At 41.2% G+C, this 27118-nt stretch overlaps 1 protein-coding gene across 2 annotated transcripts in view; it reads left to right on the top strand.

Annotated features, from left to right (window-relative positions):
* Window positions 1–27118, top strand: part of VGLL4 (vestigial like family member 4) — a 76964-nt gene that overhangs the window by 7677 nt on the left and 42169 nt on the right. Inside the window, exon 1 of one of the 2 annotated variants that reach the window (XM_053989609.1) lies at window positions 24537–24953. The exons of the other annotated variant lie outside the window; for it this stretch is intronic. Coding sequence (XP_053845584.1) covers window positions 24872–24953 — 82 coding nt within the window. The 5' untranslated portion in view covers window positions 24537–24871. Of the gene's footprint in view, window positions 1–24536; window positions 24954–27118 lie in introns of those variants that run through there. 2 annotated transcript variants of the gene reach the window in all.

The raw sequence follows: 27118 nt of genomic DNA, 5'->3' as shown, positions 1-27118 counted from the left end.
AGTCGTTTCTGTGCATAAAATCACCTTTTAAGATGAATGCAGCTTTTCTTCTTTGGTCCATTTGTTCTATATATATTTTTGAGAATTATTTGCCTTGAAAATGGAATGAAATAATTGGTTTGCTGCTGTAAATCTGCTTTGTAAGGAACGTTGGTTTTGCTGTTCTTGCATGTTCACTTTGCTGCTGGACAAGCACCAGGTTTTCAGTGGTGCCACTCTGCAGGGATGATTTGGTTGCTTTGCCCCAGTTCTTGGCCATTACTGTTAAAATGAACAGAGTGGAACTCCTTGAGGAAATAATTTCAACCCTGATTTTGGCCTGGTGGGGGGGGATTTCTTTTGGCTACATTTAAAAAAGTATATTTTGAATTTATACTCAATTTTCTTGAGCTTAAATGCATTCTTTTTGGTTAACTATTGCCTAAGACTGTAGTTTGATTTTGAGCTCCACAGGTTAGGAATGTTGGATTTAGAGAATCCAGAGGAAGTCTGATTCAGTGCAACTCACATGTGAGGGAGCTGATGTGTATCTGGTTCTAATTTACATTCCTTTAGTCTTACCACTTAGACTTAATTAGATTTATGCCACTCTGCAGCTTCTAACTTGTGCTGTCTCCAGCTTGCCCTGCTGTTCTCTCACACCCCAAAGTGCTGCAGTGGCAGGAGCTGCTGGCAGGAAAGAAATGAGCAGGGCTGTCCCTGAGCTTGTGCCTTTCTGTGTCAGCTCTTGGAACTGTTCTGAGTAAAATGAAGTTCGTTTGGAAATTAGTTTTAATCTTGAATTTAGCTGTCATCCTCAAGCTTTCAGTGAGGTTTTAGCAGTGGTCCTGTCTGTATTTCTCTATCCCTGCTCACTTTGTCTAAAACAGAATTCTGCAGTGTTTCCAATATTCCAGCAATGACCAGGAGTGCAGCAATATCACCAATATTTATGAATTTAATGCTTTGAAATGTGAAGGATCCTCTTATCTCCGTGGGCACTCACTGCAGGGCCAAGTAGTACTGAAGTGTCTTTGTGTATACAAATCATGAGCTGTTTAAAACAAATACTTTTCAACTTAGCAGCACTTAAAGAAATGAGTTTAACCTCAGCCAGCAAGTGTCACACAGCTCTCACTTGCCAGCCCTGCTGGGATGAGGAGAGGAATCACAAAAAAGGGTAAAACCTGTGGGTTGAGATAAGAACAGTTCAATTACTGAAATAAAATGTTCTATTTATGATAATGCAAAGAGAAAAGGAAAAGAGGGAGGAGTGAAGCCCAGGACAGAGCCACTGAGTGGTGGCCAGCACTGAGGGTGGCTCCCAGTTGATGCCCCAGTTCCATACTGGGCAGGATGCTCTTGGTCAGTGCTAAGTTAACCCTGGGTGCTGCTTTCAGTCTCATCTTTGGTTTAGCTCAGGAACTACAAACTGTATTTCAGCAGCTCCCAGTTTAAATCTTCCTGCACTTGTTAGCAGTGAAAATTTATGAACCACATTTGTTTGACTGCTGTGTCACGGGAAGGATGAATTATGGAGCAGGAATGGCTGCTGCACTTTGGGATTTTAACTCCTGCCACAGAGATGGAAGCAGTTAGTTAGGTTTATTGCACAGTGGAGCTGTACTTAAAAAAGCAAAAGAAGACTGAACAAAAGAAGACAGGCAATGATGTCATTATTAGTCAGACACGTTAAAGGCTGGTCACTAATTTCTGACTTGTCAATAGTGGAGGAAAGGCCATAAAAATCTGTTTGCCCTGATGAGGAGCTGTAGGTAACGTGCAGCTATTTCATCTGTAAATGGCACCTGCAAGGTTTTGCTGGGATCTTTTCAGGGAAGGGATTTAGAAGAAGTAGCCATCTCTATGACTTTTTATTTTATGGGTTTTATTGTCATCACAGCCTTAAACCTTACAGAACGTGGGTTCTTGTAAACCTGATTTGTGCAGTTTCCAGTGAGATGCTTGGCACTCGTTACTCTTCTCTCCCTGCTCTGTTCTTCCTGGGTTGGTTCTGATTTCTCATCTGCTCAGGGTTCAATTTGGCTGCTTTTGGAAGAGCACAGGGTGAGCTGGTAGGGTTTAAGCAAGTATTCAAGCAGTGAGGATGATTGTAATTTCCTATTTATCTTGTATAAGGGGTTTGGGAACTGGTCTTTCAGTCATAAACAGTTTTAAAAGCATAATCTTGACACTGAGAGAACAGTGAAGGAAAACAGTGATCAGGACTTGTGCTTGCAGATTTTATTGTAAGCACTTTGTACTCAGTGTGTGTGGATTTATAGGAGCACTTTATTTACACTTCCCTCCAATATGCAAGCCCAGTTTAAAAATGTGGTAGAGAATAAGAAGAACCATGTGGCCTTGCTTGGGCAAGCAGGAGAAAATACACTTCCAGAAGGAAATGAAAGGTTTGGGAACAGCTCACAAATAGCACCACCAATTCCTGGGTAAAACTTTGCATTTTAATGCTTTGGACCAAATCCATACCTGTTGAGCCTTAATTTATGTTTTGCAAAACTGATAGAGAACTACATTAAAAAAAAAGAATTGAAGATGATGTTCATCTTTGGTGAATCCACGCTCCTTGCACATGTGCCATCAGCCACATGTGTGCAGGGAAGCCTGGAACTGCAATTCCACACTCCTTGCCTGTGAGCACTGTTATTGTTTGGCAGCAATTGCTTTTATGTGGTTTAGTTTAATCCACTTCAAATAATTAAGCCAGACCATACAGCTGATATTTCTAATACAGAAGAATTATTGTGCTTTAAAATCCCTGCCCTAATCTGCTTTGTAATAAAATCCTGGTGTAGACAAGAGCCACCAAGCAGTTTTTACTGCTCCTCTCTGGTATCAGGAGTTCATTAGGAGCACGAATTTTGTGCTGGCTGCCACCCCCTCATATGTGTATGAATAAATATGCAATGATTATTTGTTTTGGGTAGCTGATCCCAAATCAGATCTGCTTCAAGGCTTGGTTGAGGAGAATTTATTATTTTTTAGCACTATTGAAGAGCATGGTGGCTCTGTAAGCTTGTTTTAAATAAAAAAAACAAGCAGTGTTTATAGCAGAATTAGACTTGAATGTTATTTGTGTTGAAGATATTAATGATGAAATATTTCCAGCATCACCAGGACTTTCCACCCACGCTGCTACTGTTTGTTGTGTAAATTTATGGCAAATTATGGGCAGTGAGCCTGAGGCAGCATCTAAAATCAATGTTTGCAGGACTTTAAAGAGCTTCCATCCTTCTGTGGGAGCAGTTCCATCAGCACTGAAAGTACCCCAGGTCCTGAAGGTGTTCACAGTGACTAAAGTGAGGAATTGGATGGAATTTGAACTGTGAATGCAGTTGGTACAAGGGAAGTCTCAAGGATCATTTGCAGTTTGCTTTTAGAGGATTGTGAGGCTTTCCCAGCATTAGTTTGGTTGTATGGTTTTGGGGTTTTTTTGTTTGCTTGCTTTACCTTTTTTCTAGAGATTCATCTGCTTCAGAAAAATGGGCAACAGGCCAGCATTTTTTGCACAGATGTGAAATAGCAGTTTCATGTCACAAAACTCTGTGTTTTCTGTTCACAACTTCACCCCATTCTGAGTGGATCTGGGAGGAATTGTAGTGTAAGGACGGGAAATATTCCAGAGCAAAATATCACTCAAAACAAGGAAAGATTTCCAGTAGAACACAATCTTATCATGTGATGTGCCCTTTGTATTTTATTTGCACCTGTAGGGGAAAACAGCAAATCTTGTGACAAAGAAATAAGTGGAAAAGGTCTTGGATTGTGAATTAAGAGAAATTTCAGTTTTGCTGCTCATCCATGAACTTTTGCTTCAGGGGTGGAAGGGAATCAAATTGGTTTAATAAGGGCATCCTGGAGCATGTGTAGGGATCTTCTGACATCTAAAATAAGTTTGTGTCCTTCAAAATTCCTTGCTTTGGAGAGTGTTGGGTTCTGTTCCTCTACCTGGGAGTCATTACAGAGACTGAGGAAATCCCTGTCTTGGCTTTTCCCAATGTAGCCTAAGCAGGAATTTACCTTACCATGGAAAGGTTGCATATGATGCTTCTACCAAAAAATCTTCCTTCCTGTGACTTCCAGGACTCCTCCAGTAATGAAGTTTTTTGTTTTGTAAGACACAACCGCTTGAATTCAGATTTTTATTTTGCATTTTGGAAATAAATTTAACAGTATTTTGTATGTGTGGGTTTTTTTTCTGAGTGCTTTCAGAGTTTGGGGATTCTTAATCAGGGTCTGTCAGCTCTTGGGTGTCTCTTACCAACCAACCCAGCAGAAATTTTCATTTAGAGCTTGGCAACTTCTTCAGGACTTTGGTTGAGGGGAGGGTGAGAAGCTCTCCAGGATAACTTCTAATATGAATATAGACGGATTCACCACACAGATGCTTGTTTCTTCTTTTATGGCTAATTAAAATATTGACTTTGTTGTCTTTTTGCCAGGTTGGTTCAGAGAAGAGGCAGGTATTTGATATACACAAAAAGTTGCCTTTAAAAATCAGGGGTGTGATTAGACTGGTGGTGTTCTGCAACTCACTTTAATACCTGGATTCTTCAATTGTGGAAATTAATGTGTAGTTCAGTAACAGAATAGTTCTTATGATTTAGCAACTGTGCTTGTGGTCAGAGCTTTTCTGTGCTGTCCAGCAAAGGAGAAACTGAAGTTTCCTGGAGGAAAAGCTCTGATTTCTAAGGAGCAGTGTCAGCAAAAATCTACATTTGTAATCCCTTAACAGCCATAAGAGGTGTTAAAAGTACATTTATCAGTTTGTCATGTAAGTAATGTTTGATCAATGGTGGAGGGAGTCCTGTTAGTTTTGGACAGGAATTTGTGACATAAATAATCCGCCCCCCCCTTTTTTTTTTAATGGAAGGGGGGAAAGTATGGAAATGTGATGTTTCAGCACAGTAATAATGTGATGAAAAAACAGAAGTGGTTCAATCCTTGAGATGCAGCCTGAATCATCTGATGTTGTATGAATACCAAAAGCTTGAAATAATAAAACTGAGTAATAACATGCAGAGTGTTCTGCTTTTAAATTGATGAGCCCCGCAGAAAATACTAATATCTTCACTGTTTTAAATATCAGTAAAGCTGTTTTTTAGTAAAATATCTGGATGGCTGAACTTCTGACCTTCTGCTTTTTGTCTTTCCAAAACCTTTAGCTGTTTGTATCACAGAGTGGCTTCCTGTGAGTGCTGTCAGGGCCATCCCATTAATGTTAGGATTTTCTTGGAAGCACGAGTGTTACATAGGACAACTGCTTGCTTGGCTTGTTTTGTTTTAAAAAAACAATGAATTATTCTTACCCCCGGAAAGTTTCACCCTTTTTTTTTTTTTTTTTCCCTCCGAGTTTATTGTAGCAAGGAAATAAAAGGATGTTTTCAACGTGTTAAATAGGCTGGAAAATGGGGCAATTGTCTGCCTGGCGCCTCGATGTGTTTTAGTGGAGGGGAACCCCATTAGCAGAGCCAGTGCAGGGATGGAAATTCCTGCAGGAACAAAGGGCCTGCGTGTTCCTTCGGAATTAATTTTTTAAAAGTTCAGCTGCCTGCAGTTTGGAAACAGTCACAGCATCCTTCAGGCACCCCGGATGTTCCTGAGCCACATCTGTGGCTTTTCTTCCTCAGCCCTTCTCAGTTCATTCGGGATAAAATCTGGGGGCTGCTGGCATTCCCCCCCCCTCCCAATAAATGTCTTTTGCTGAAATTTTATCTCTCTGAATGCTGTCTGGCGAGTGGAGGGGGAGGAATCTCCTTGCTGGGATGGAATTTGTCATCAGATCCCGAGCAGTGCTCTGGAAATGCCAGCTGGCTGGAGAGCAGGCTGGTGAGGGGATGGCCCGGCCCATACGGGACTTGTCAGTGCACATGCTGCTGAATGAGTGGCATTTCTCAAATGCTGGCTTGGGGCTGGCTGTTTTACCAGGTCTGTCTGTCTGTCTGTTTTACCAGAACTCCTCTTTGTTACAGCCTGAACTCCCCAACAATGCAGGGAAATGATTCCCTGATTAGGGTTTGTCCGTGCAGCTTTCTGCTGGGGATGGAAATTGGAATAGTGGAAATCTGGCCATTCTTCCCGTGGTTCGTATTATTTGGCGTGTTTAATTTGGTTTTAGAAAGGAAAAAAAAAATTCTTTGTTAATTAGAAGTATTGCAGGCTGGCTAGAAAATGCAGGGTGCTTTCCAGGATGTCCTTTAGGAGCACAGAGAGCACACAGAACATTCCTGGAAATGGCAGCGAGGCAGAACTGGGGAGAGCAAAGGAGTTAAAATATTGCAGCAGGACTTTGCATTTGGCATATTTATCACTTTCTCTACTCTTTTTTATGTACTTGTTTCTGTAGGTACTTATTTCAGCACTTTATCAAGTGTCTGGAAGGGTTGGAATAGAACACTCTGCAACTTCCTTGTTGCCTCTAACACCGTGTCTTAAACCAGGCTCAACATTATAAACCCAATTCTTTCAGCAGCAGTTAAAATTGCCTGTAAATTAAAAGTTAAAAGTTAAAATTGAGGTGGTCCTATGCAACTTTCACTCCTTGTTCAGTCACACAGCCTTTAGTGAAATGATCATAGGAATTTTACAGATCTGTTGTAAAAAGCAACATGCAAGTTCTTAGTTAATGAGCATCTGTTTGGAATTTCCATTTTTCCCTGGCTGGGAACCCAGACTTTATTTATGGTGTGCCATTCAAATCCTGACCTGGAGGAGGAGGGATCTGCACGTGGATTTTCCAGTCCAAGGTGAGTGTCCTGATGGAATGGCTTGTGAAACAAAGAGAGGATACAGTCAATTAACACTCTGCTTTACTCACTTCTGCCTTTTGTTCTGCTGCTCAAGAAGCAAAAAAGCTGCAGTGCTTTGCTTCAGCCTGAAGAGAAACGAATTTTTTCTCCAAGAAGCAAACACCAAAATTACTTGCTTTTATTTTTTTCCCCCCTTGTTGGATTATGGGGGTTTTTTTTGACTTAGAGATGGGGTAACTGAGAGGTGTTTTAGAAACTTTTGTTCTATTTTTAGTTTTATGTGAAGGGTGAGACAATACAGATGTTATAATTCACACTATCACAATTAGAAGTTAACTATTTCTTAATTGCAATATATTAGAATTACAATAGATCGCAATAATAATAATTAATTATTAATAAATAAAACTAAAAATAATCATAATTACAATATTTTATATATTATAGTCTTTTTATCAGACTTAAAATCCTCTACAAATCTATTTCTCACACCCCCTCTTTTGCTGCTGACTCAAAAACCAATTCCCTGTGAAAGCAGAGTTCTGGCTACAAATCTGCAGGACAGCTATAAACTGTCAGTAAAGAAAATTCTGTCATCCATGAGCTTAAAAGAGAAATGCTTCTTCTTTAGCAAATTGAAGAGTGATTTATTACTCCCCTCTGATTTTCTTTTTCCCCTTTCTGTTCTGACTTTACGTTTAATGACACATTCATGGAAAGGTGCCCCCAAACCCTCCAAGAGTATTTTTGTGCATCCCCTGCAACAGTGATAATAATTGTGGAATAAATGTGCTTTAGATACACATTTATTGCTAATATTCTTAATTCTGAAATTTAATTCTAAGCAGTTAAATAGAAAATCTAACCAGCTGGGCAGAAATGGCCCTCTGTGTGTTTTCTTGCTTCAAAGGGAACAATTTTAGCACAGACGTGGGGTTTTTCTACAACCAAGAGCAGTAAGTGCTTTTATTTTCTGGGTCATGCCCACGTTGTGTGTCTGGTTTGTGTGAAAACATCTGTGTGCTCCAGCTGCAACTCCATTCCTGGAGATCTCCTGCTTTATTTGCTGTTCTGGGGCTGGGGACAGAAAGGGCCCCGCTCATCCCTCTGTCCCCCTGCCCAGTTTGTGCCTCCTGGTGCTCCTCTTGCCTAGCCTGGAGCAGCGCTGGGTTTCATAAAGGTGCAGAACTTGTGCTTTCCATTTGAACTCACCTCCCAATTGTGATGTCTCCTAAGGACCTCTTGCAGTTCCTTTTATCCACAGATTTGCCTCATCAGCACACAACAGAATGGTTTGCCCGTAGTGCTCTGGAATTCCAATGTGTTCAGGTTGAGCAGTGTTGAAATCTGTGATCTTACTGTGCCAGGATTTGTCTTTGGGAGAATTTCAGGATATATATATTTTTCCAGAATATATATATTTTTTTTTTCCAGAAAATATATATTTTTTCCAGAATATATTTTTTTTTCAGAATATATATATATTTTTTCCAGAATATATATATTTATCCAGAATATATATTTTTTATCCAGAATATATATATTTTTATCCAGAATATATATATTTTTATCCAGAATATATATTTTTTATCCAGAATATATATATTTTCCCAGAATATATATATTGTTCCAGAATATATATATTGTTCCAGAATATATATATTTTTACAGAATATATATATTTTTCCAGAATATATATTTTTTCCAGAATATATATATTTTTCCAGAAAATATATATTTTTTTTTCCCAGAAAATATATATATATATTTTTTTTTCCAGAATATATATATATATTTCCAGAATATATATATATATATTTCCAGAATATATTTTTTCCGGAATATATATATTTTTTTTCTTCAGAATATAGGTTTTTTTTCCAGAATATATATATTTTTTTTCAGAATACTTTTTTAGGATATATTTATTGCAGAGTGCTGGTATTTACCATAATTACATTATCTTATGCTACATTTATACCTACTCCAATTATTCTTTTAGTCCAAAATGATGAACTCCAATTTTAAAAGTACATTTGAATAGTTACTTAGCTTTAAATACTAGTAGTCCTTAACAGAATTATCAATCAATAATTTATTCATAGGTTGAATATGAATTTAATTCATATTTTTTATTTCATTATTCATAGTTTATTCATAAGTTGAATATGGATATGACTTTTATTGTTGAATAAAATAGATACACAGCTTATAAAGAATGTCATTTGTCCATGTTTGAGTATGAAGGAAAATAATGGGCTTTGCACTGTTGTCTTCTGTGGAAAGCAAGAAGGATTTGGAAAATTTAAGAAGAGTTAGGTTTATGCAGCACCTTCCAAACACCAGGAAGGGACAAACCCTGAGGTTGCTGCTTTGAAATTCCGTTCACAGGCAGCAGAGCTCCACTCGCTGAGCCCAAGCAGAGACAATTATTGAATCCCACCAAAGTTCATGTTCACAGTGGGGCATGTCAGGAAAGAGTGAGATAAAGAGAAGAACTTTCCATTTGATTTTAAAAAAGGGGAAGTGGCACAGGGAGAGGAAGCAAAGAGGAGCAAAGATGATGTTTGGGCAGTGACCTCATACAGAGTTCGGATGGGACTAGGACAGACCTGAGCTCCAGTCAGGTGCCAAAACTGGGGGATGAGAACAACAGACAGGAGTGCAGGCACAACCAAATGAGAGAATTGGGATATGGAACCCCAAAGAGCAGTCACAATGCCTGGATTGCAGTGGGACTGAGAGAACAGCAGCACACCTGAGGAACAGCAAAAGCAGCCCAGAACCTGCTGGGACAGAGCTACACCCTGCCAGGAGAGAAAGGCTGAGCCTTCCCCGATGGACAGAAAAGCCTGGCACTTGAATTGCCATCTGCAGAAATCACACAGATAAGGTTGGAGGGAGAAGAGCAGGATTAATAAACAAAGCTCCTCCTGCCTCCCACCAGATGTTTTGCCTTTAAAGGTCACTGGAACTCTCTGCCAGGCTGGCTCCTGCTCCCCAGAGCGTGCCAGCAGAGCTCCCAGCTGGCACCAGGAATGACATTTCATGGATTTCTTGGTCACTTCCCTGCTTATCCAGCCAAAGCTCACCACACCCACTTGGACAGCTGGCAGAGCGTGAGTGAAAACGGGAGCTCCGTGTCAGGACAGAGATGATGGGAGCAACGAGCACCTGCTGGGCTTCTGGGGGGCTGAAGGCACAATCTCTGCAGTTCTAAGGGCTTGATTTTTTTTTGCAAGAATTCAAGATTAAATTGATGCACTTGATTGATCCAAGATTAAATGTATCCATCTATAGGTAGAGCAGAGGCAACCTGGCAAACCTATGTGACAACTGCAGTATCATATTGTAATAAGATCTTGAATAAAACAAAATAAAAATTGTAATAAGAACTCAAATGTTATCTGCCCGCACTCGGATGTGCCCCCACTTTTTTATGGTCACCTGTTCAGGTGTGCATGCCTGTGTCTGTCTGATCATCTGGCAGCTGTAGCCTGATTTATTTTTCTTCTTCCTTGTCATAAATAGGGCATTATGAGCTGTTCCACTGACCCTACTGCAACCCCATTAATGCCACTTTCTGCTCTGTCATGCTCAAATATTAATTAGGAACAGGAGGAAGGCTGACAATGGAAAAATGTGGATTTTTACCACTGCTTTTGGCTTCCCCTCTTGTCCTGCACTGCTCTGTTCCAACCTGTGCCCTTGTGCTCCCTCACAGTTCCAGTTATTGATAACAGCAGGTTCTGGTGGCACTCCAGTAATTCCAATTAACATGTGTAAAGCACTAAAGGAGGAGTTTTGTGGAAGAACTTCTATTTATTTCTCAGATTGGATTCTCTCCTGGGTTTGGCTGGGACAGAGTTTTTTCCTTCTGACATGACAGATTCCAAACGTATTTTTACAAACTCCTTGTTTCCTTTTCCTCTTTGGATTCCTGTTCTTCATTAAGTTGGAAAGGGATCATAGTTTTCCTTTTTAACTGGCTGAAATTGCGTGTTCATTGAAGTAAGGGGAAAATATGCAAATGATGCTACCTTGTGACTTCTTTTGATTGTTAAAACACAGAGAAGATAAATAATTTCTCTGGTACCTGTAGAATAACTGATGTTTCCTTTGAGGAACAGAAGCTGTAAATGAGGATTTTTTTTTTTTTTTTTTTAAGGTCTCTTTCAATTTACTCTCTGCATTCTCTGAGATATTATTTTTAATTTTCTTTCTACCTGCCATTATGGAGGCAGTGGTGTGTGGGTAAGAGATTGGAGGCTGCAAATGAGTGTGCAACTTATTGCTGGAATTAAATTCCATGGGCCAGCTATTTAATTAAATGTTCCATGTGAACTGGCATCCTTGATTTTGTATGGCCATAAGGAAATCCACATCATGTCATTGTGAAGTAACTGACCTTATTTTGATTGCACAGAAATCAATTGTTATTAATGTAATGAAACATTTAATGTATTTAATGATTTTAAGCAATAGTTAATTAATTTTTTAATGAGAATTTCTTTTGCATTTTGTTGAAATAGCAAGGAAAAATTGGAAGGTACTTTTATTTCAGTTAGAGGTCTGTGTTGTCAGCTTTAAATGAAATATACCTCTGCAATTTGATAGCTGCTCTTCCAAAGGTGGAAAATCCTAAGGGTGAGTGAAAGAAGAGGTGAGAAATGGTGAGAATAGGGTTGAAGGAGGAAAAGGCTGTTCTGTGTGTCAACATTTTTAGCACAATTTCTTTGCCATGGTGTGAATCGATGTGTTAGCTCATAATTCATAATTCATAAATATTTTGAGAGGTTTAATATCCAGGTGCTTCTGAAGTAAACGTATGAGAAGGAAACTGGTAATGCACAGGGAATTCTGTAGGGAATTAAGCTGGAGGTTGGGGAGAAAGGAATTGACAACTTAAAAGTTCCTTTAAGAGCTGCAACATCATTTCTTGAAGTCTGCTACAATCATATTTTAGCCCCTAATTGTTTTTTTCAGACTGTAGGCTTGGGTTTGTCACTGTTCTGAGAAGGAGCTGTTGAATCTGTTGTGATTTAAATCAGTGACAGCAGTTTGTGCTGTGCAATGTCAGGAATAAAATAATAATATGAGGGATGGAATAACAGCGTGACAAATGCTGGTGGCATCAGTACATCCCCTCCCAGCTTGTTCTGTTATAGGCTGTATTATCAATTTTATTTGGAAACCAGCTTTGGGAAGTTCTCATGGCACAGCAGCACCAGTTTAGTGAGTTCCCTGATATGATTAACACACACTGTGGCAATAAAAACCATTTTAATTGATTCCAATCTTCAGAGCTCAGTCACATCAGGCCAAGGTTAATCTTTATAACTGGGATGTTAGAGGAGACACGTGAGTGTGTGAAGGTGAGAACTGGATGTTTCTATTAGGATTTGTGTGTGCTGGCTGTCATCTGCTGACACCCTGTCCTGGGACCTGTTTGTCTGCAATCACTGCTGTGCTGAGCTCATCCTAAACAATATTGCTCAACTCTGGCATCCAAAGGTGCAGGATTTATCTTCAACCTTTGTTATGCAACACAGCAGATGACTTGTATCTCTTTTTTATAGTATTTTTAAATATTAAAAGTATATATGCTATATGTATTTTTAAATATTAAAAGTATTTTTAAATATTAAGTGTATCTATATACTATATGTATTAATATATTCAATATCTATGTATCAAATATAGTATTATAGTATATATATACTATATATATAGTATATTATACATATAGTATTGTATATATATAATATAGTATTTTAATAATATTTTTGTATTTTTATGTTATTATTAAAGTTATTATTTTATTGTATTTTAATAGTATTATAATAGTATTTTTAGTTGGTTTTTTGGGGTTTTTTTTTGGGTTTTTTTGTTTGTTTTTTTTTTCTGTGAAACTTTGCAAGCTGTTGGGTATTTGATAACCTCTGGCAGTGCTCAGATATCACTCCTGATGCTGAATCCTGATGTGGCTAATTGGTTTCTTTGGGATTGTCCTCACTGCACAGACATTCCTGGCACAAACTCAATCTTGCAGCAAGCAAAGGAAAGCTAAATGGAACAGGCTTTAAGCTGTGCTGGTTGGCCTGTCTGGGAGTATAAAATAAAGCCTAAATTAGCTCAACAGAAACGGTGTTTTTGAAGCATTCTGGGCTGTGATGGTTGTCTCATTGCAGAGAAGCTCCAGCACATTTTACCAACACTTGTGAGGCTGACAGAGCTCTGAGGGTTCAGTGTTTGTTCAGTGTGTGGAGAACCTGAGGAGAAAGTGGGGTATAAAAATCCACATTACTGCCTATCTATCAGTAAATAAGAATGGTCTGAGAGCAGTGACTGCAGCGGGAGCAGCGGCACTGCCAGGCTGGGAAGGTTGGGTTAAACTTTAAAAATTCATATTCCACATGGACACAGAGGGGAAAAAAAAAGGAGGGAAGGTTGAGGTGGGATACAGCTCACCAGAGCTGGATTTTCTTGGTGGCATAAAATTCCATAAAAATAAAAATTCAGGCAGAAATTTTGCCAGGGGTGAGGTGTGTTGTTCCACGCTGGCAGCACAGTTGATCTCCTACTTTGTTATTAGTGACATGAATTTACTGGTGGCAAATCTGCTGCACCATGACTAAAGATAAAGAACTTACTGGCTTTGGAGCTGGGAGGGTTATTTGTTCAGGAAAATCAACAGGCAGCTGGTTTATGTTCCTTTGGTGTTGCCTGTGGCAGTGATGTGTGCACAGGGAGACTCTGAGGGGATATCTGATAGAACTGACGGTGAGTTTCCCTTTGTAGCTGCATCCTGCTGCTGATAACTCTGTGAGGTGAACTTTGATCTTGGGATCATCTGCACTGCAGATTTCTTACTGGGGCTGCTGCCTTGCCAGGGCTCATTCCCATGAACAGTAATTAATTCTAATTATTGTATATGAGGACGTGGAGTCCTCATTTTTCTATTTGATCAGAGAACCTGTGTGAGGGCATCTGTCAGGCTGTGGGGGTTTTTTAGCTGAAGTTAAGGAGCAGATTGTGCTCACTGAGACATGTGAAGGGTCACAAGAACCCCAGAATGTCCAAGATATGCAACTCACCCAGCTTTTCCCAAAAGGCAACGTTTTGGTTGCTGCAGTGCTGGGCTTGCAGATGTACAGGCAGGAATTGGCTGCTTCTCTCTCGTGTGGAGGGTGAATGCTTCACTTTCCTGGGAGATCAAACCTTCCTCGTGGGCCCTGGGAGAATCTGAATTTGTATCCCCCACTGATAAAGCCAAAGAGAGGAGTTTGTGTGGAGGCTTTGCTTCTTTTTTGCCAGGGTCAGGATTAAATGCACCAGACAGTATTTCTTGTTGGGACTCAGATGTTTGTTAGTTCTCATCCATGTCACAGTCTCACAAACCCTGAGTTCTACAGCACTTCACTCTAACAAACTAAAAATGGAGCCCTATTTCTCTCTCTACAAGGCCTTTTAAGGATAAACTGTCCCATTAAGAAATGACACCTAAATTATTTTTACTTTTAACCCAATAACCAGCCACCTGTGTCCGCAATGGGGACTTTTTTATCCAATTACACAAAACCACCCAAACCCATGGAGAAGAAGGAGAAGAAGGAGAAGAAGGTGGTGAAGAATGACCATCTTACTCTAGATATATGACTACATTCTAAACCTTAAACTCTGAGTTTCCCAGCCTGTGCTATCACACACTTCCATTCAAACTGCATCCCCACAATCCCAGTTGTGCCATTCCATTTTGGAAGCTTCTCCACGGCCTCAGGTCAATGCAGTGTTCTCCTGGGGGTCAGTGCCTGGCAGCACAGAAAGTCTCAAATTCTCAGCAGCCAGGGCTCCAACAGGTTTGCAGGCTGAGCAGAGTCTGGAGAAGGAGGTGGGTGTTCCACCAGGGTTCCTTTAATAAGGCTTTAATAAAGGCTGCTGCTGTTTAAAATCCATTGTCAGTGCATTAACAGGTCAGACAGGTTCTGCCTGAAAGGAATATCCAGAGCAGGAGTTCTTTTATTTGTAATTTTGAGAGTGGATGAAAGCAAGGCGTGGTCCTTGGAGAGTCAGGATCTGACTGGCTTCTGTGCCTTCAGGGAAGTCTCATCTTCCTGCCTGGATTCTGCAGCTGCCACAGAGCTGGATTCTTGCCTCGGGTGAAAACTGAATGGATTCCTGTTTGCAAGGCTCCTTGCAGACAGAAATTCTGTGCTCATAATGTTTCTAATCTATTGTCTGTATGAAATGTCAGAAAATTCACCTTTTGGAAGTCAAAATACTGACCACGTGGCTTTGGTTTAGGTGCATTCTTGTCCTTATCTAGAATAAGAAATATGATAGTTTGTTCTGTTGTGTTCTGGGTGTCCGAGTGTGTGACTTCAGAGAAAGCTCAAGATAGTGAATTTGATCTGAGACAGAAGAGCTCGACATGGCTGAGTGCATTTGAAGGATGGGACACCAAAGGAGAAAATAAATTTTGACAGTCTTTACCTATCTATACTTTTAAAAAGTTGTTGTGTTCTGCCCAACCCAAACGTTTTGGCACTTCACGATCGGCCTTCAAAAATGTTCAGTTCAAAAGTTTTCTCTAATTTCCAGTTCTGAGCTTGTGGATTCACTTTGAGGCCTAATTTACATTTTTTTCTTTTTTAAATCTGTTAGATTCAAAAGCTGAAAAGAAAATTTTTGTGCAATATTTTCAGGTACCTATGGGAGAAATGGGCCTTTAAGAAAAGCATCAGCATTGCAAAACTTTGCAATATTATGAAGTTGCAACATAAAGAACCTAGAGAAAAAAAAAAAGAGCAATACTCTTTAAACATTTCTGTATTTTAAAAATAATATATTACAATATTTATCCTGAAAACTGATTCTGAAGACAGGTAATCGTAAAGAGTAATGTGTCTCCAGCTCAAGATTTTGGGCTTTTTGTTAAATTTATTTTATTAATAAATTTAAAACTATTATATAAAATATATTAAATGTTACCAAATTAATTTAAATTTATTAAATTATTTATATAATTGCATATAAATTATTTATATAGTTTATAGCTTATATTTATCTGTACTATAGTCTATTTCTATATATTTATATATTTATTTATAATTTTATATATTTATTTATATTTTATATTATAGATGTTCTACATATATATATTTAGTTATAATTATATTCTTATATATTTATTATATATGTGATCTATTTTATAGATTTTTATTTATTCATTTAATATCAATTATATAATAGATATTATACATTTCTGTTACATCTATTTATATAGTTTATAGTTTATTCAGTTAAATGCTTTGCAGCCTACCCTTTTGCTGCTGGTTCTTTTCAAAGGGCAGCCCAGCAGGGCGAGCAGGGAGCAGCAGTGTGTGAATTTTGGACTCCTGGAGCAGTTGCCCAGGGCTGCTCACACACCTGGCAGCCAGTCCTGCTCCAGCCCCATTACCAAGGCTGACACAAACTCAATATTGAGGTCATAAACCGGGAGCTTTTCCTTTGGAAGCTGCACCCCCCTGCTTTGATGCCTGGCTGGAATGCTTGTTGGTGCACGCCGTGGCTCTGTTTATCATCCTGGCAGGAAATCAGCACCTCACACCAGGGATGTGACTCCTCCTTTAACTGTCCTGGCCCAGCCCCAGCAGTCATTTTCATATGACACTTCAGTTCTCCAACTTCTGCCAGCAACGAGCCCAGAATTTTTGGCAATAATCTGATTTACGTAATTAGCCCAGCTCACCACCTACAGCTGATTTTTGTTTTTTCTTTTTCTTGCTTGGGAGTTGGGATTTGTTTATAGGGAATTTTATCTCAATGGAGAGCTGTTGGCACCATTAGGACTTCTTCCTCCTAAGCCACCAGTCCTGTCACAAAATAATGCCTTTTTTCCCCTTTGCTCTGGAAGGAGGCGGATGTGAACTCCAGTACACCCAGGACATCTGTTTTTCCAGCTTTTTGGAAAGAAGGTGGAATATCACTGGGCCAGAGAAGCAAACACTGAGTTCATGGATCTGAGAGCACCTGTAGCTGGAGAGAAAGGAAATAAAAAGTCAATAGGAAAAGAACCAAGACAGGGAGAATTAAGGGGGTACCCTGAGAGTGTGATCTGCCACTTCATTTTTGGGATTTCAGGATCTTTTGGTGCTATGTGTGCCTTGACCTGAACTGTCTGGACTGTCTGAACTGTCTGGAGGGAAACAGGGAATTTAGAGCCTTGGTCATGAAGAATTAATCTTTGATAGGGAAATTGTGGTGAGACAGGATGGGGAGCTCTGGGTGAGGTGGGATGGGTTGGTTCAAGAAGAGAGGAATGGGTTTAGGGTGGTTGGAGAGCACAGCTTGAGGAAGGTGTTGAGATTGTTGCAAGGACAGAGAGAGTCGCTTGTAGGTGGGTGAAAGGGGATGTTAAGATTGGAAATATTTTAAAAGGCCGAGGAGATTTTGGGGACGTTGTGGAATATTTGTTGTGTTTGGGAAAACGCTGAATTTCAGGAAGCGAAGGGGTGGTGGATGTCAGCCTTAGGGAAAAAAACCTGATATAAAAACCACAAATCTGCACAGCCAAGGCTTTTTTTTGTGGTTAAAATTTGGTAGCTGTGATCCTTTCCTCTCTGCCTCTGGGTTAAAAACAAGCAAGTGCTAAAACATGACAAAGCTCAGGTTGTGGTCACTGCAAATTCCTGCAGCACCTGGGATTCCTCATGGCCTTAAGGACAAGCTGTGGCATGGGCAGTGCTCACCAGAGGGAGATTTTGATGAATTTTTGGTAAATTAAGAGAGATTTTTGGTAAATTAAGGAGATTTTTGACTTTTTGCTAAATTTAAAAGCCAAAAATTGGGTTTAAAGAATGGTCTCTGCTTTTAAAGGTGGTGAGTGATGGTTGTGTGATCCCTAAGGAAACCAGGGTAGAGATGGCAGAGGGGAAGTGATGGGAAATGTAAATATAGATTTTACTGGTTTGTCAGAAAGCTGGAAGTTAATAACAAATAAATGTCTTTTTCAATCCAAAACATGTAAAAACCTTTTTTTTTTTTTTTTTTCATTTTTGGAGTGAAAACAGCAAAAGCACAATAAAAAAAGCTAGTGTTGATTCCACTGAAAAACAGTTTTGGTGGGGAATTTTCAGCATTCTCTAGGTTTCATTTTTGGGAGGAAAATGTACCTGTAGAATTGGAAATGGTAACTTTGATCCTTTGGAAAAAGGGTTTCAGCTTCCATTCACTGCCAGTCCTTGTCCTGGCTGGAGAGCAGCAATGTTGGAAGGTTGTGCTTTGGAACAGGGAGGGCTTTTTTGACTGCTTTTTGTGAGGTTTTTCTTATTATTTATCTATTTCTGAGACCTGAATTTGTACTTCTGGACAGCAAGGGCATCCTCTGCAGGATTTAGTGGAATTAAGACCATTTATAACATTCCACTTGTGTCCTGCAGAGCCCTGCACACATCCATGTGTGTGAATAAAGAACATACAATATTATATATTTATACACTGAAACATGCTCTTCTTGTATTAATACTTTAAATAATGCAAGGCCGTTGCTCTTTTTCTTGTTTTCTTTGTTCTTTTTCTTCCAATAATCCAGAGGACACCCCTCAGCATCCTGAACAAAGGTTTTTTTGAGTGGCTGGGCTTTTGTGAGCACTAAAATTTGGGATAAGTGAGAGTGTGTTTAAGGTTGGGTTTGTTTTTGGTTTTGGCTTGTTTGTTTGGTTGGTTGTTTTTTTTTCTTTTTCTTTTTTTTTGGTGTGGTAAAAAATATTATTAAGGTCAAATACTTTTGAAATAACAGAGAACAAGACCCTCAATTGGAAAGGAATAGCCTTAGAGCTTGAATGAAATTTAATTTAATGGAATAGGTTGCAAGTTGCATAACTGGGTTTTGCAATAGCTACTTGTTAATATTTTAATCTTAAAATTTAGGGTAGGTAATTGCTGTGATGTGTAGAAGCCAAAATTATTCCATTCTGTAGGAAAAGTTGTGATAGATTTTAGTGCATGGGACAGCATTGGGAATCCTGGTTTTGTATCATTTATAAGGTGAATTATTGGAATATTCAGTCTGTGTGCAAGCAAGGCCAGCTCCACAGATTTACATATGTTAATACCTAAGCTCAATTAGGCCACACATATATCTATATTTATATAAAAAAGTGTATTTCATGTCTTGCCAAGCGAGCTATAAGGGGAAATGTTTTCAAAGACTTTAGCAATCCTAGAGCTCTGCTTTATTTCTAAACCCTGTAATTAGTGGCTTCTGGAAACTGGATTTGCTTCTTCCCAAAGCTGAGGGATACACACGGTAATTTTGAAATCTAACCTCTAAACACAGTCTGGCTCCTAATTTTCCTAAGTTGAAAGTGGTTTAGATGCCTGAGCATCAAGCTGACTTAAAATTGGCAATTTTTTTTAGTAATCTCTCATTTTAATTTTTTTTTTTTATCCTTTCTCATATTGGAAGAATAGAAAGTATTTTTTTTGCCCTGGTAACACAATGTCAGGGTTTGCACTTCACTCTTTGCATCTGGAGGCTCTGGTGGTGTTTGTAGTTCAAGTTGAATTATGTTTGTGATTATCATCAACCCTTCAGAAATTTAAAATAGTATGCAAATAACAGAAAAGATTATCAAGTTTTTAATTAGCACATAACAACTTTCCCACCCAGATAAACTAGATTTCTCTGTTGTATGCTTTAGCTGCATTTTTGAAGTGTTCTCAGCCCAGCCTACAAAAACAAAAAGAGAAAAACACCAGCAAATTGAGAGCTGCAAGATACCAGTGAGAAATGGAAAATATTCTTGATAAACCAGAGGCCTCACCCAGCACCTCTGTGCCTATTTTATATATTCACCCAGAATTAATTGTGGTTTTTGCCAAAAAAAAAAAAATCCTACAAGGGAAGTTCTGTCTGTGCCCTGCCTGGGATTCTGCCTTTCCTGGCCCAAATTCCCACCTGGAAAAGGCTGTGGAAAGTCAGCAGGTGTGTTTGGTTTGGGGTGGGAGGCAAATGATTCCTGCTGCTGAGGGCAGGTTTTAATTCACCAAACACTTTTTGAGTTGATAGCCAGCTTGGAATTTTCTGATCTGGTATGACACAGCTGGTCCTAAATCGCTCAGTATTTACAAACAGGTGATCTGAAATTTTTATTCACCACCATGGTGAGATGCTTTTTGAAATCTGTGTGTCTTTAAAGAAGAGAGTAGTACAGAATAAGAACTGCAGTGCATTTAAAAAAAAAAATAAAAAATAAATGAAAAAAAGTCCATCTGCCAGTCCAGACAAGCCATTACCATCTATTCCTGCACCTACAAGTGCTTGCACCTCTAGACACTCTTAGGCATCACTGTATTTTTGGTTTCCCTGGCATTTTGTTCACTGGGGATTCCAATGTGAGTTACCCAGCACTTTGTGACACTCACACTCATAAACAGATTTCCTCACTGGATAATGCTGTGTTTGGGTTTTGAAAGCAGCACTCCCTAAGTTTAGGTTATGACAAGAATGATAGAATGCATAAATTCTTTCGTTACAATATTGGGTGTAAACGTCCCTATTTCAGGCTTGAGAAGCTCCAGTGATAATTAAAAAGGCATCTTTTGTGTTCAGTAATGTCTGGCACGTTGCTGAAACCTTTAACTAGGGGACAGGTCAAACAGGAAGACACAGCTTGAGCTCAGAGATGCCCTACCTGATGGGGCTTTCCTTAATTATTGATTTATTTTAAGGGAACATGTAGTTGGGTGTGATTAAGATCTATTTGCAATGCAACTTTATGATTAAGAAAATCAGGTGGAAGAATGCACATGGGAATGATGTGTGTTTTGATATCTTCTGTCCACTGGTGCAGTTGAGTGCTTAATGCTTTGTAAGAAGTGTGTAAAGTTATTTTTGTGGTATCTGGCTCACTGAGGGAAGAGTTGTGTTTGTGGATCTCAGAGGCACAGCTGGGAGATTGCTGCTTGCAAGGAACCTGAAATGTCATTTTCCTTGTCATCCATTTCTGGGCTTGCTGCGTGTTCAGTCCATTTTAAGTGTATTTCCTCATCACACCTGAATGGGTTTCAAAGCAAACACCCCATCCTGCTTCAAGGGGAATTTTTTGTTTTGCCTTTTTCTTGTGCAATGCATTCTAAGAAATACAAGAACAGGGATGTTGAGAGCAGCTTTCCCCACACACTGCCGTGGAGTGCGTGGAAAAAGAAAAGCCTTTTCCTTCAGGCACATCTCTACCTAGCAACACTCAACTCGAATTTGCTCTTTTCTTAGGGCAAGAAAAAGGGTAAAACCTGTTTTTAAATGTTCTTGCTTTACTCCTCCACCTCCTCCTCGGTGTGCTGAGGTTTCAGTAGGTGCCTGCCTGACCTGAGGAGCTGCAGCTGACAATTATCTATTCAAAAATGGAATTCTGCTGAGCTGCACTGTGTGGCCACACAGACACAGCAGAGTGTGTTTCACCTCTATAAAGACTATTTTTTCTCTCAGTTGCAGAACTGGTCACTGTTTCAATAGTTGCTCTCTGCTCATGCTCTTCACGAGTGGAATTTCAGCTGTGTCCCATCTGTGGGGTTGATTCTTAGCCAGTGTTGCCCATTTTCCCCCTGGAAGATGTGTTGGAGTGCAGGCACCAAAGGCATTTTGTTTTCTCAGGCTCTTCAGCACTGCCTGAGGCAGCAGCACAGGTGAGACAGGAGAGGGTCGAGAAGGGCAGAGAAAAGGCACAGAAAAAAGCAGCTCCCTGTATGTTTGTAATGCTCTAAAGCAGCTCAGTGCTTGTTCAAATGCTCTAAAACCCATATAAACTCTCACTGTCAAATCTGATATCATAGACTTGATAAATTAAGAATTTTCCCTACACAAATCCAACTGAATAAGATACAGTTGTAAGGGTTTACTTTTATATTAAGTGGTGACTTACCTGCTCTTTTTGCTTTCCTTACTTTGCTTTTTGTGTGTTCTGAGGCGGTGAGACATTGCTGTGTGCAGCCTGAATTTGCTCTCTGGGCTGAAGTGCAGCAGAGCCCTGAGAGGCTGAAGGCTCTGCCCTGCTCTGTGGGATAATTAGGAGAAAATCCCCCGTCAATCCCACCGGAGCCGTGGCTTTCCCGTTACCTCTAGAGGCTGCTGTTGTGTTAAAGTTGAAGTTCAGCGCGTTCCCAGCGGATCGCAGCTCTGGGATTCGGTGCCAGGAGCGGGGAGTGTGCGTTCCTAGAGGAAATACTGCAGACAGCGAGAGGCGGGGATGCCTCGGCTCGCTCTGTGTTTGCAGCTATCAGGGAGTAGAAGAACTGATGAAAAGCAGCCTTTTCCCCCGCCCACTGCTGCGCTGATTATTGGTTTCTGTTCAGTGGAAGGTCTCTCAGACCGATGAGCAGCAATCTGAATTGAGAATTTGCTGACAGGAGCCAAGTACTTTACAGTGACCCTGTCAGTATTTGAGGTTAATGTCTGCTGGACTTGGGTTTGTTAAGCTGATACAATTTTCTTTCAAAGAAAGTTTTCCTAAGAATGGATTTTGGGTTTAAAATGCAATATAAGGGATATGTTTACATTGATAATTCCCCCACATTCTTTCATTCTTTCTTGCTGCAAACTAGGCATTGCCTTGTTTGCAGCACAGATATTTTAATACAGAAGTTCAAAAAGCTCTTGGCATTTGGTACAGTTTATTATTATTTATTGTAAAGCACACTCATTATGCAACATCTGACAAGTCCAATCAGAGTTTGTACTGAAATGCTGAAAGCCATTCACCTAACAAGGATCATTACTGCCTAAAAACCTGCACACCAGTGACTACTGGTCTAATAAAGAAGAATTAACTCCTTTATTAGTGTCTGGACAGCACTTCTGAGTAGTCAGTGGTTTCTGGACAGCACCCAACCATGCTTTTCCAAACAGCTTGAAGAAATATGTAACTTTGAATAGAGAGAATTCAAATTGGACTGGGAATTGTAATGGCCATGCACACCCCTTTCTTATAGAGCACTGCTCTAAAGGAGTGTAAATAGTGTTTTCTTCCTCATCACCTGCACCTCCCACAAAAATCTAAGTATTTTAAAGCGAAAAAATCGAATACTTATCTTCTTGTCCTTCCCAAGCACCCAAGAAATGTGTTGCATTCATGTGAATTCAGGGATGCTCTCTATGTGCATATCAAAATATTGTCCCCAAAATTGGTGAGGAACTTGCATTTCATGCTGAAGAAATGTGCCCCTCTTTTTTTTAATGTTGGAGGTGTATATTTTTATTGTTGTTTATACCTTAGATGGCTTAGATTTCTCTTGATGTCTTTATTAGATGGCTGTTTTAATTTGATGGATTGGTGTAGAATATCTCTGAGTATGCACAATATGTAAAACTTTTCATGCCCTTCTTAAAAATCACCATTTATTAAAGATGTTTCTTTTTCTAGAAAATAGCATGGGCTGCTTTGGTCTGCGTGGTTGCAACTGTTGCAAAACAACTGCAACTTTTTATTAGATACCATTCAAGAAATGTGCTGTTACCTCAGCATTGTGCATCTGCAGTGAGGAGAAACCTTTTTTATGTTCTAGGCAATCTTCCTTAGAATATTCAGTAGACACCAGCAGTAAATTTAACCTACTGTTTTTACTGGAATGCCCAGAGTATTCAAGCAGTAACTCTCAAAATGCCATCACAAAGTGTCACTCTGCGAGTTGCCTCTGTCATGTCATCCCTTCCCCTTCTCTAGTGCAGGGGAGAAGTTCTCAGGGTGGAAATTGAAGTTTTTTACTGGTTCTGCCCTTGTGTGCACCATGAAGATTCCCCATCCCAGACGGGCAGGAATGAGCTGTGCTCCAAGTTGACGATGGCAGAGGAAAAATTAGGATTCCATTAGCTTTTTTTATTTCTCTTTTCGTATCAGCCCGAGACTTCAGGCGCTGATGAGCCGCAGGAAATGCGAACTGATGCCCATGGAGGTTCTCACACCCGCCCAGATGTTCTGCCCTCTCAGGATGAGTTGCACACATCTGTCTGAGCGGCTCTGTGCTCCAGGCTGGGGCTGCGGAAGGGCAGCCCACACCCTGGCATGAGAGAGCTGCAGCAGCACCGGGCTCCATCGCCTCTGTCACCTCAGCCGGAGCTTCGGCAGCTGCTGAAGATCCAGAGCCCGGAATGTTTAACCACTAATAGCCCTTAAAAAATCCCATCTGGCTGTGCCCCGATGGAACTGTAGCAATGTGTGCGATGCCTGTTTATATGCAGAGAGAGAAACCTTTTTAAACTATTTATATATAAACTATATACACGGGGCAATGGCCACTGCCTCACGCCTTTTATTTTAATTGTCTCTCTCATTCCTGTGATTCCATTTATCATTCCTGTGATGCCACGCCGTGATTCCATGGCTGCTGTGGCTGTAGAACCGCATTTACTTCTCGCCGTAAGGCGCTGAGGCCGTGCTGGGGAGCGCAGGGAGGCAGAATTAGCTTTAAACAGCAGGCTCAGCGCCCGCCCCCGAGTCGCCGCGCTGCCGCCCGTGCCCGGAGGAGGCCCCTCAGCGCCGCTTCCTCCCCTCGCAGCCGCCTCCTCCTCCTCCTCCTCCCGCCGCCGCTGTTTCCTGTGCGAGCGGCTCTGACGCGGCCGTGCCCTCCCTCCTTCCCTCGCTCCCTCCCTCCTTCCGTGGCTCCGCCGCCGCCCCCCGCTCCCCGCCGGGCCCTGCGGAGCACAAAGCAGCCGCGGCCGGCCGGCAGCGCCTGCGCGGGGCGGGCCGGGCTCTGAGGGCAGCGGGCTCGGAGCGGGGCCCGGCGGGCAGTGCCGGGCACTGCCGCTGTCAGCGCCGGCGCTCGCAGCAGGCTGCGCCCTCCTCCCTGCCTGCCCTGCCCCGCCGCGTTCGCTTTGCTTTTACGCTCTTATTTTTAATTGTTTTTTTTTTTTTTTTTAAACTTGGAAGAACTCTTGGGAAGCCCCCGCACGGCTCGCTCCCCTCGCCCCGCAGCGCGTTCCCCTCGCGTTCTCCGGGCTGTCGGAGCCCGCTCCCCCCTTCCCGACCCGCTCCAGGCTGGGCCTCCGCTGGGGTTTGGAAGCCGGGAGCGCCTCGGCACCGTCTGCCTCCCCCTCCCGGAGCCGCTCGTCTCCGCCAGCCCGATAAATGCTGTTTATGAGGATGGACCTGTTGAACTACCAGTACTTGGACAAGATGAACAACAATATCGGCATCCTGTGCTACGAAGGTAATAGTGCCTCGCCACGGGAAATCAGTGGTGCCCTCGCACGGGGAGGGATGGATCCCTTCCAGGATGGATCCTTCTCCGAGCGGTGCTCGCTGTTGTTTGTCAGCGGGGATGTTTTTGGAGATCGCCGGTGCGGGACGCCCCGCGGGCTGTTGTCAGAGCTTTGTTACAGGGCAGGGATTTCTTTCTTTCTTTGTGATTTTTTTTTCCTGTTCTTTTTTTTTTTTTTTTAAATTTTTTTTTTTCACAATCCGCGTTTTCAGCGCCAGCTTTCCTTTCCCTGGCCGGCGGCACTGCTGGCACTGAAGGCCGGGGGGCGGGCGGGGGTTTGTCCGTCTGTCCGTCTGTCGCGGCGCCGCGGGGCTGGGCCGCGGCCGGACACGCGTGGGCCCGGCTGTCCGGCGTGTCCGGCGTGTCCCCGCGGGGCCGGGGCCACTGCCCGGCCCCAGCGCCGCCCCGGGCGTTACACAGGGCCCGTGTGTCCGGCGGGGCTCCGCGCTGTCCGGCGGGGCTGCCCTCCCCCGTCAGCCCTCAGAGCCCCGCTGGGAAGGCGCCTGAGGTAACAGGGCAAAATCGGTTTGTGAATCTGCGCGGAGCTTTCTCTACGTGCGCCTGCGAGAAGCGGTTATGGCTTGGCTTTGCCTGGAGAGAAAGGCACCACTGAGCTAATTCGGCTTGGCAGCGGGGCTGGTTTTGCTGTAGCCACACACAAGCGCCGCGAAAAGCTGGTGGTTTTTTTTTTTTTTTTTTTTTTTTTTTTCTGATTCAGCAGGAACGCTTTCCATGTTCGTTCGGAAAATAAACTTGCTGGAGTTGTCAGGAAAGAGACAATGAGGAGCGTACAGAGGCCAAGGAGATATCTGTTCACAGTGCTCAGGAAAAGGCCAGGCCAGAGCGCAGGCAGCTGAATCTCACTTTGGAAATGACAATCTTTTCTCTCCCTAAACCAGCATGGCCACATTTCTTCCCTTCAGGAAGTGGAGGGGCTCCCTGTTGCACTGTTAATATCTTTGTTTCTCCTTTTTTCCTGTCTTTTCTTTCCTGCACAAATATGTATATATTCGTTTGGATTAAGCTCTTTTACAGAAGATTGAGCTGAATAATACAGAGCTGAGGTTCCATGAAGTTGAATTCCCGAATTCTTCCTTATGCCATGCTTTCTTTGTTAGAGCAAGAAAACTTGTTTAAGAGAAAAAAAAAAAAAAAAGAAAAACAACTTTCAGGATCCTTTAACTTTTTCATTTCAGGATCCTTTAACTTTTTCACTGCTCTCTGCAAGTGTTTTCTTGCAGTCTCTCTCCGCAATTAGTGTTTTCTTGGGAAGCAATTGATAATTTCTGATGAAGACCGTGGAATTTCATGCAAAGCTGTATTTACGTAACACATCTTTCTGAGCGCTATGTTCACTGAGTTTTGTTGCTCTGTAGTTTTGGCTCGTTACTTCAATTCATTGTAATTATGCCTTATATTTATGGAAGATTCTTTCCAGTCCCCTTTTTATTCCCCACCCTCTTCTCCAGTAATTATTATTTAACCAGATCTTAGCTTTAATAGTTCAAAAGCAAAAGAACAGCTTAAGGAATACACTCTACTGGAGCAGTTTTTGTTTAGGTTAAACATCTGTTGCTATTTTCCTTATTCTGGAAGTTAACATTTTTAACACTAAAATAAACACACACAAAATGAAGAGAAGAAAAGCAAAACTTCAGTGGTGTTTATAGTGAGCTGTTTATATCCCAATGGTTTAAAAAAGTGTAAACACTGGCAACATCTGCTCTGAACTCAAAGGGTGTTTTAGAGATGCCTACAGATCTTCCTGGCCTCTGCCATAGTATTTATTTTAGAAGTGAGTTGTGTCAGCAGTGATGGATCTTGTCTTTCCAGGGACACTGTTGCAGTAGTAACTACATTGACAACAAAAAACGCCCTCTCAAACCCAATTAATTAGGATTTACTGAAGGCCACACTTGAACTACTTATAAATTGATGCCTTCCTGAAAAGTACTTCTGAAGATGCAGGATAAGATAAAAATAGGTTTGACATTTCAGAGGAAAGAGTGATGGGCCTATAGGCCACAGGAAATAGATGGGTTCCTTGTTCCCTTAGATTCTCTCTTGAAACACTTGTTTTTGGTTTTTGAGATGATTTCTACGCTGGTGAGCTA

Source organism: Vidua macroura, chromosome 13, assembly GCF_024509145.1.
Source record: "Vidua macroura isolate BioBank_ID:100142 chromosome 13, ASM2450914v1, whole genome shotgun sequence".
Lineage (NCBI taxonomy): Eukaryota > Metazoa > Chordata > Aves > Passeriformes > Viduidae > Vidua > Vidua macroura.
This window is presented reverse-complemented; position numbering and strand designations above follow the sequence as displayed.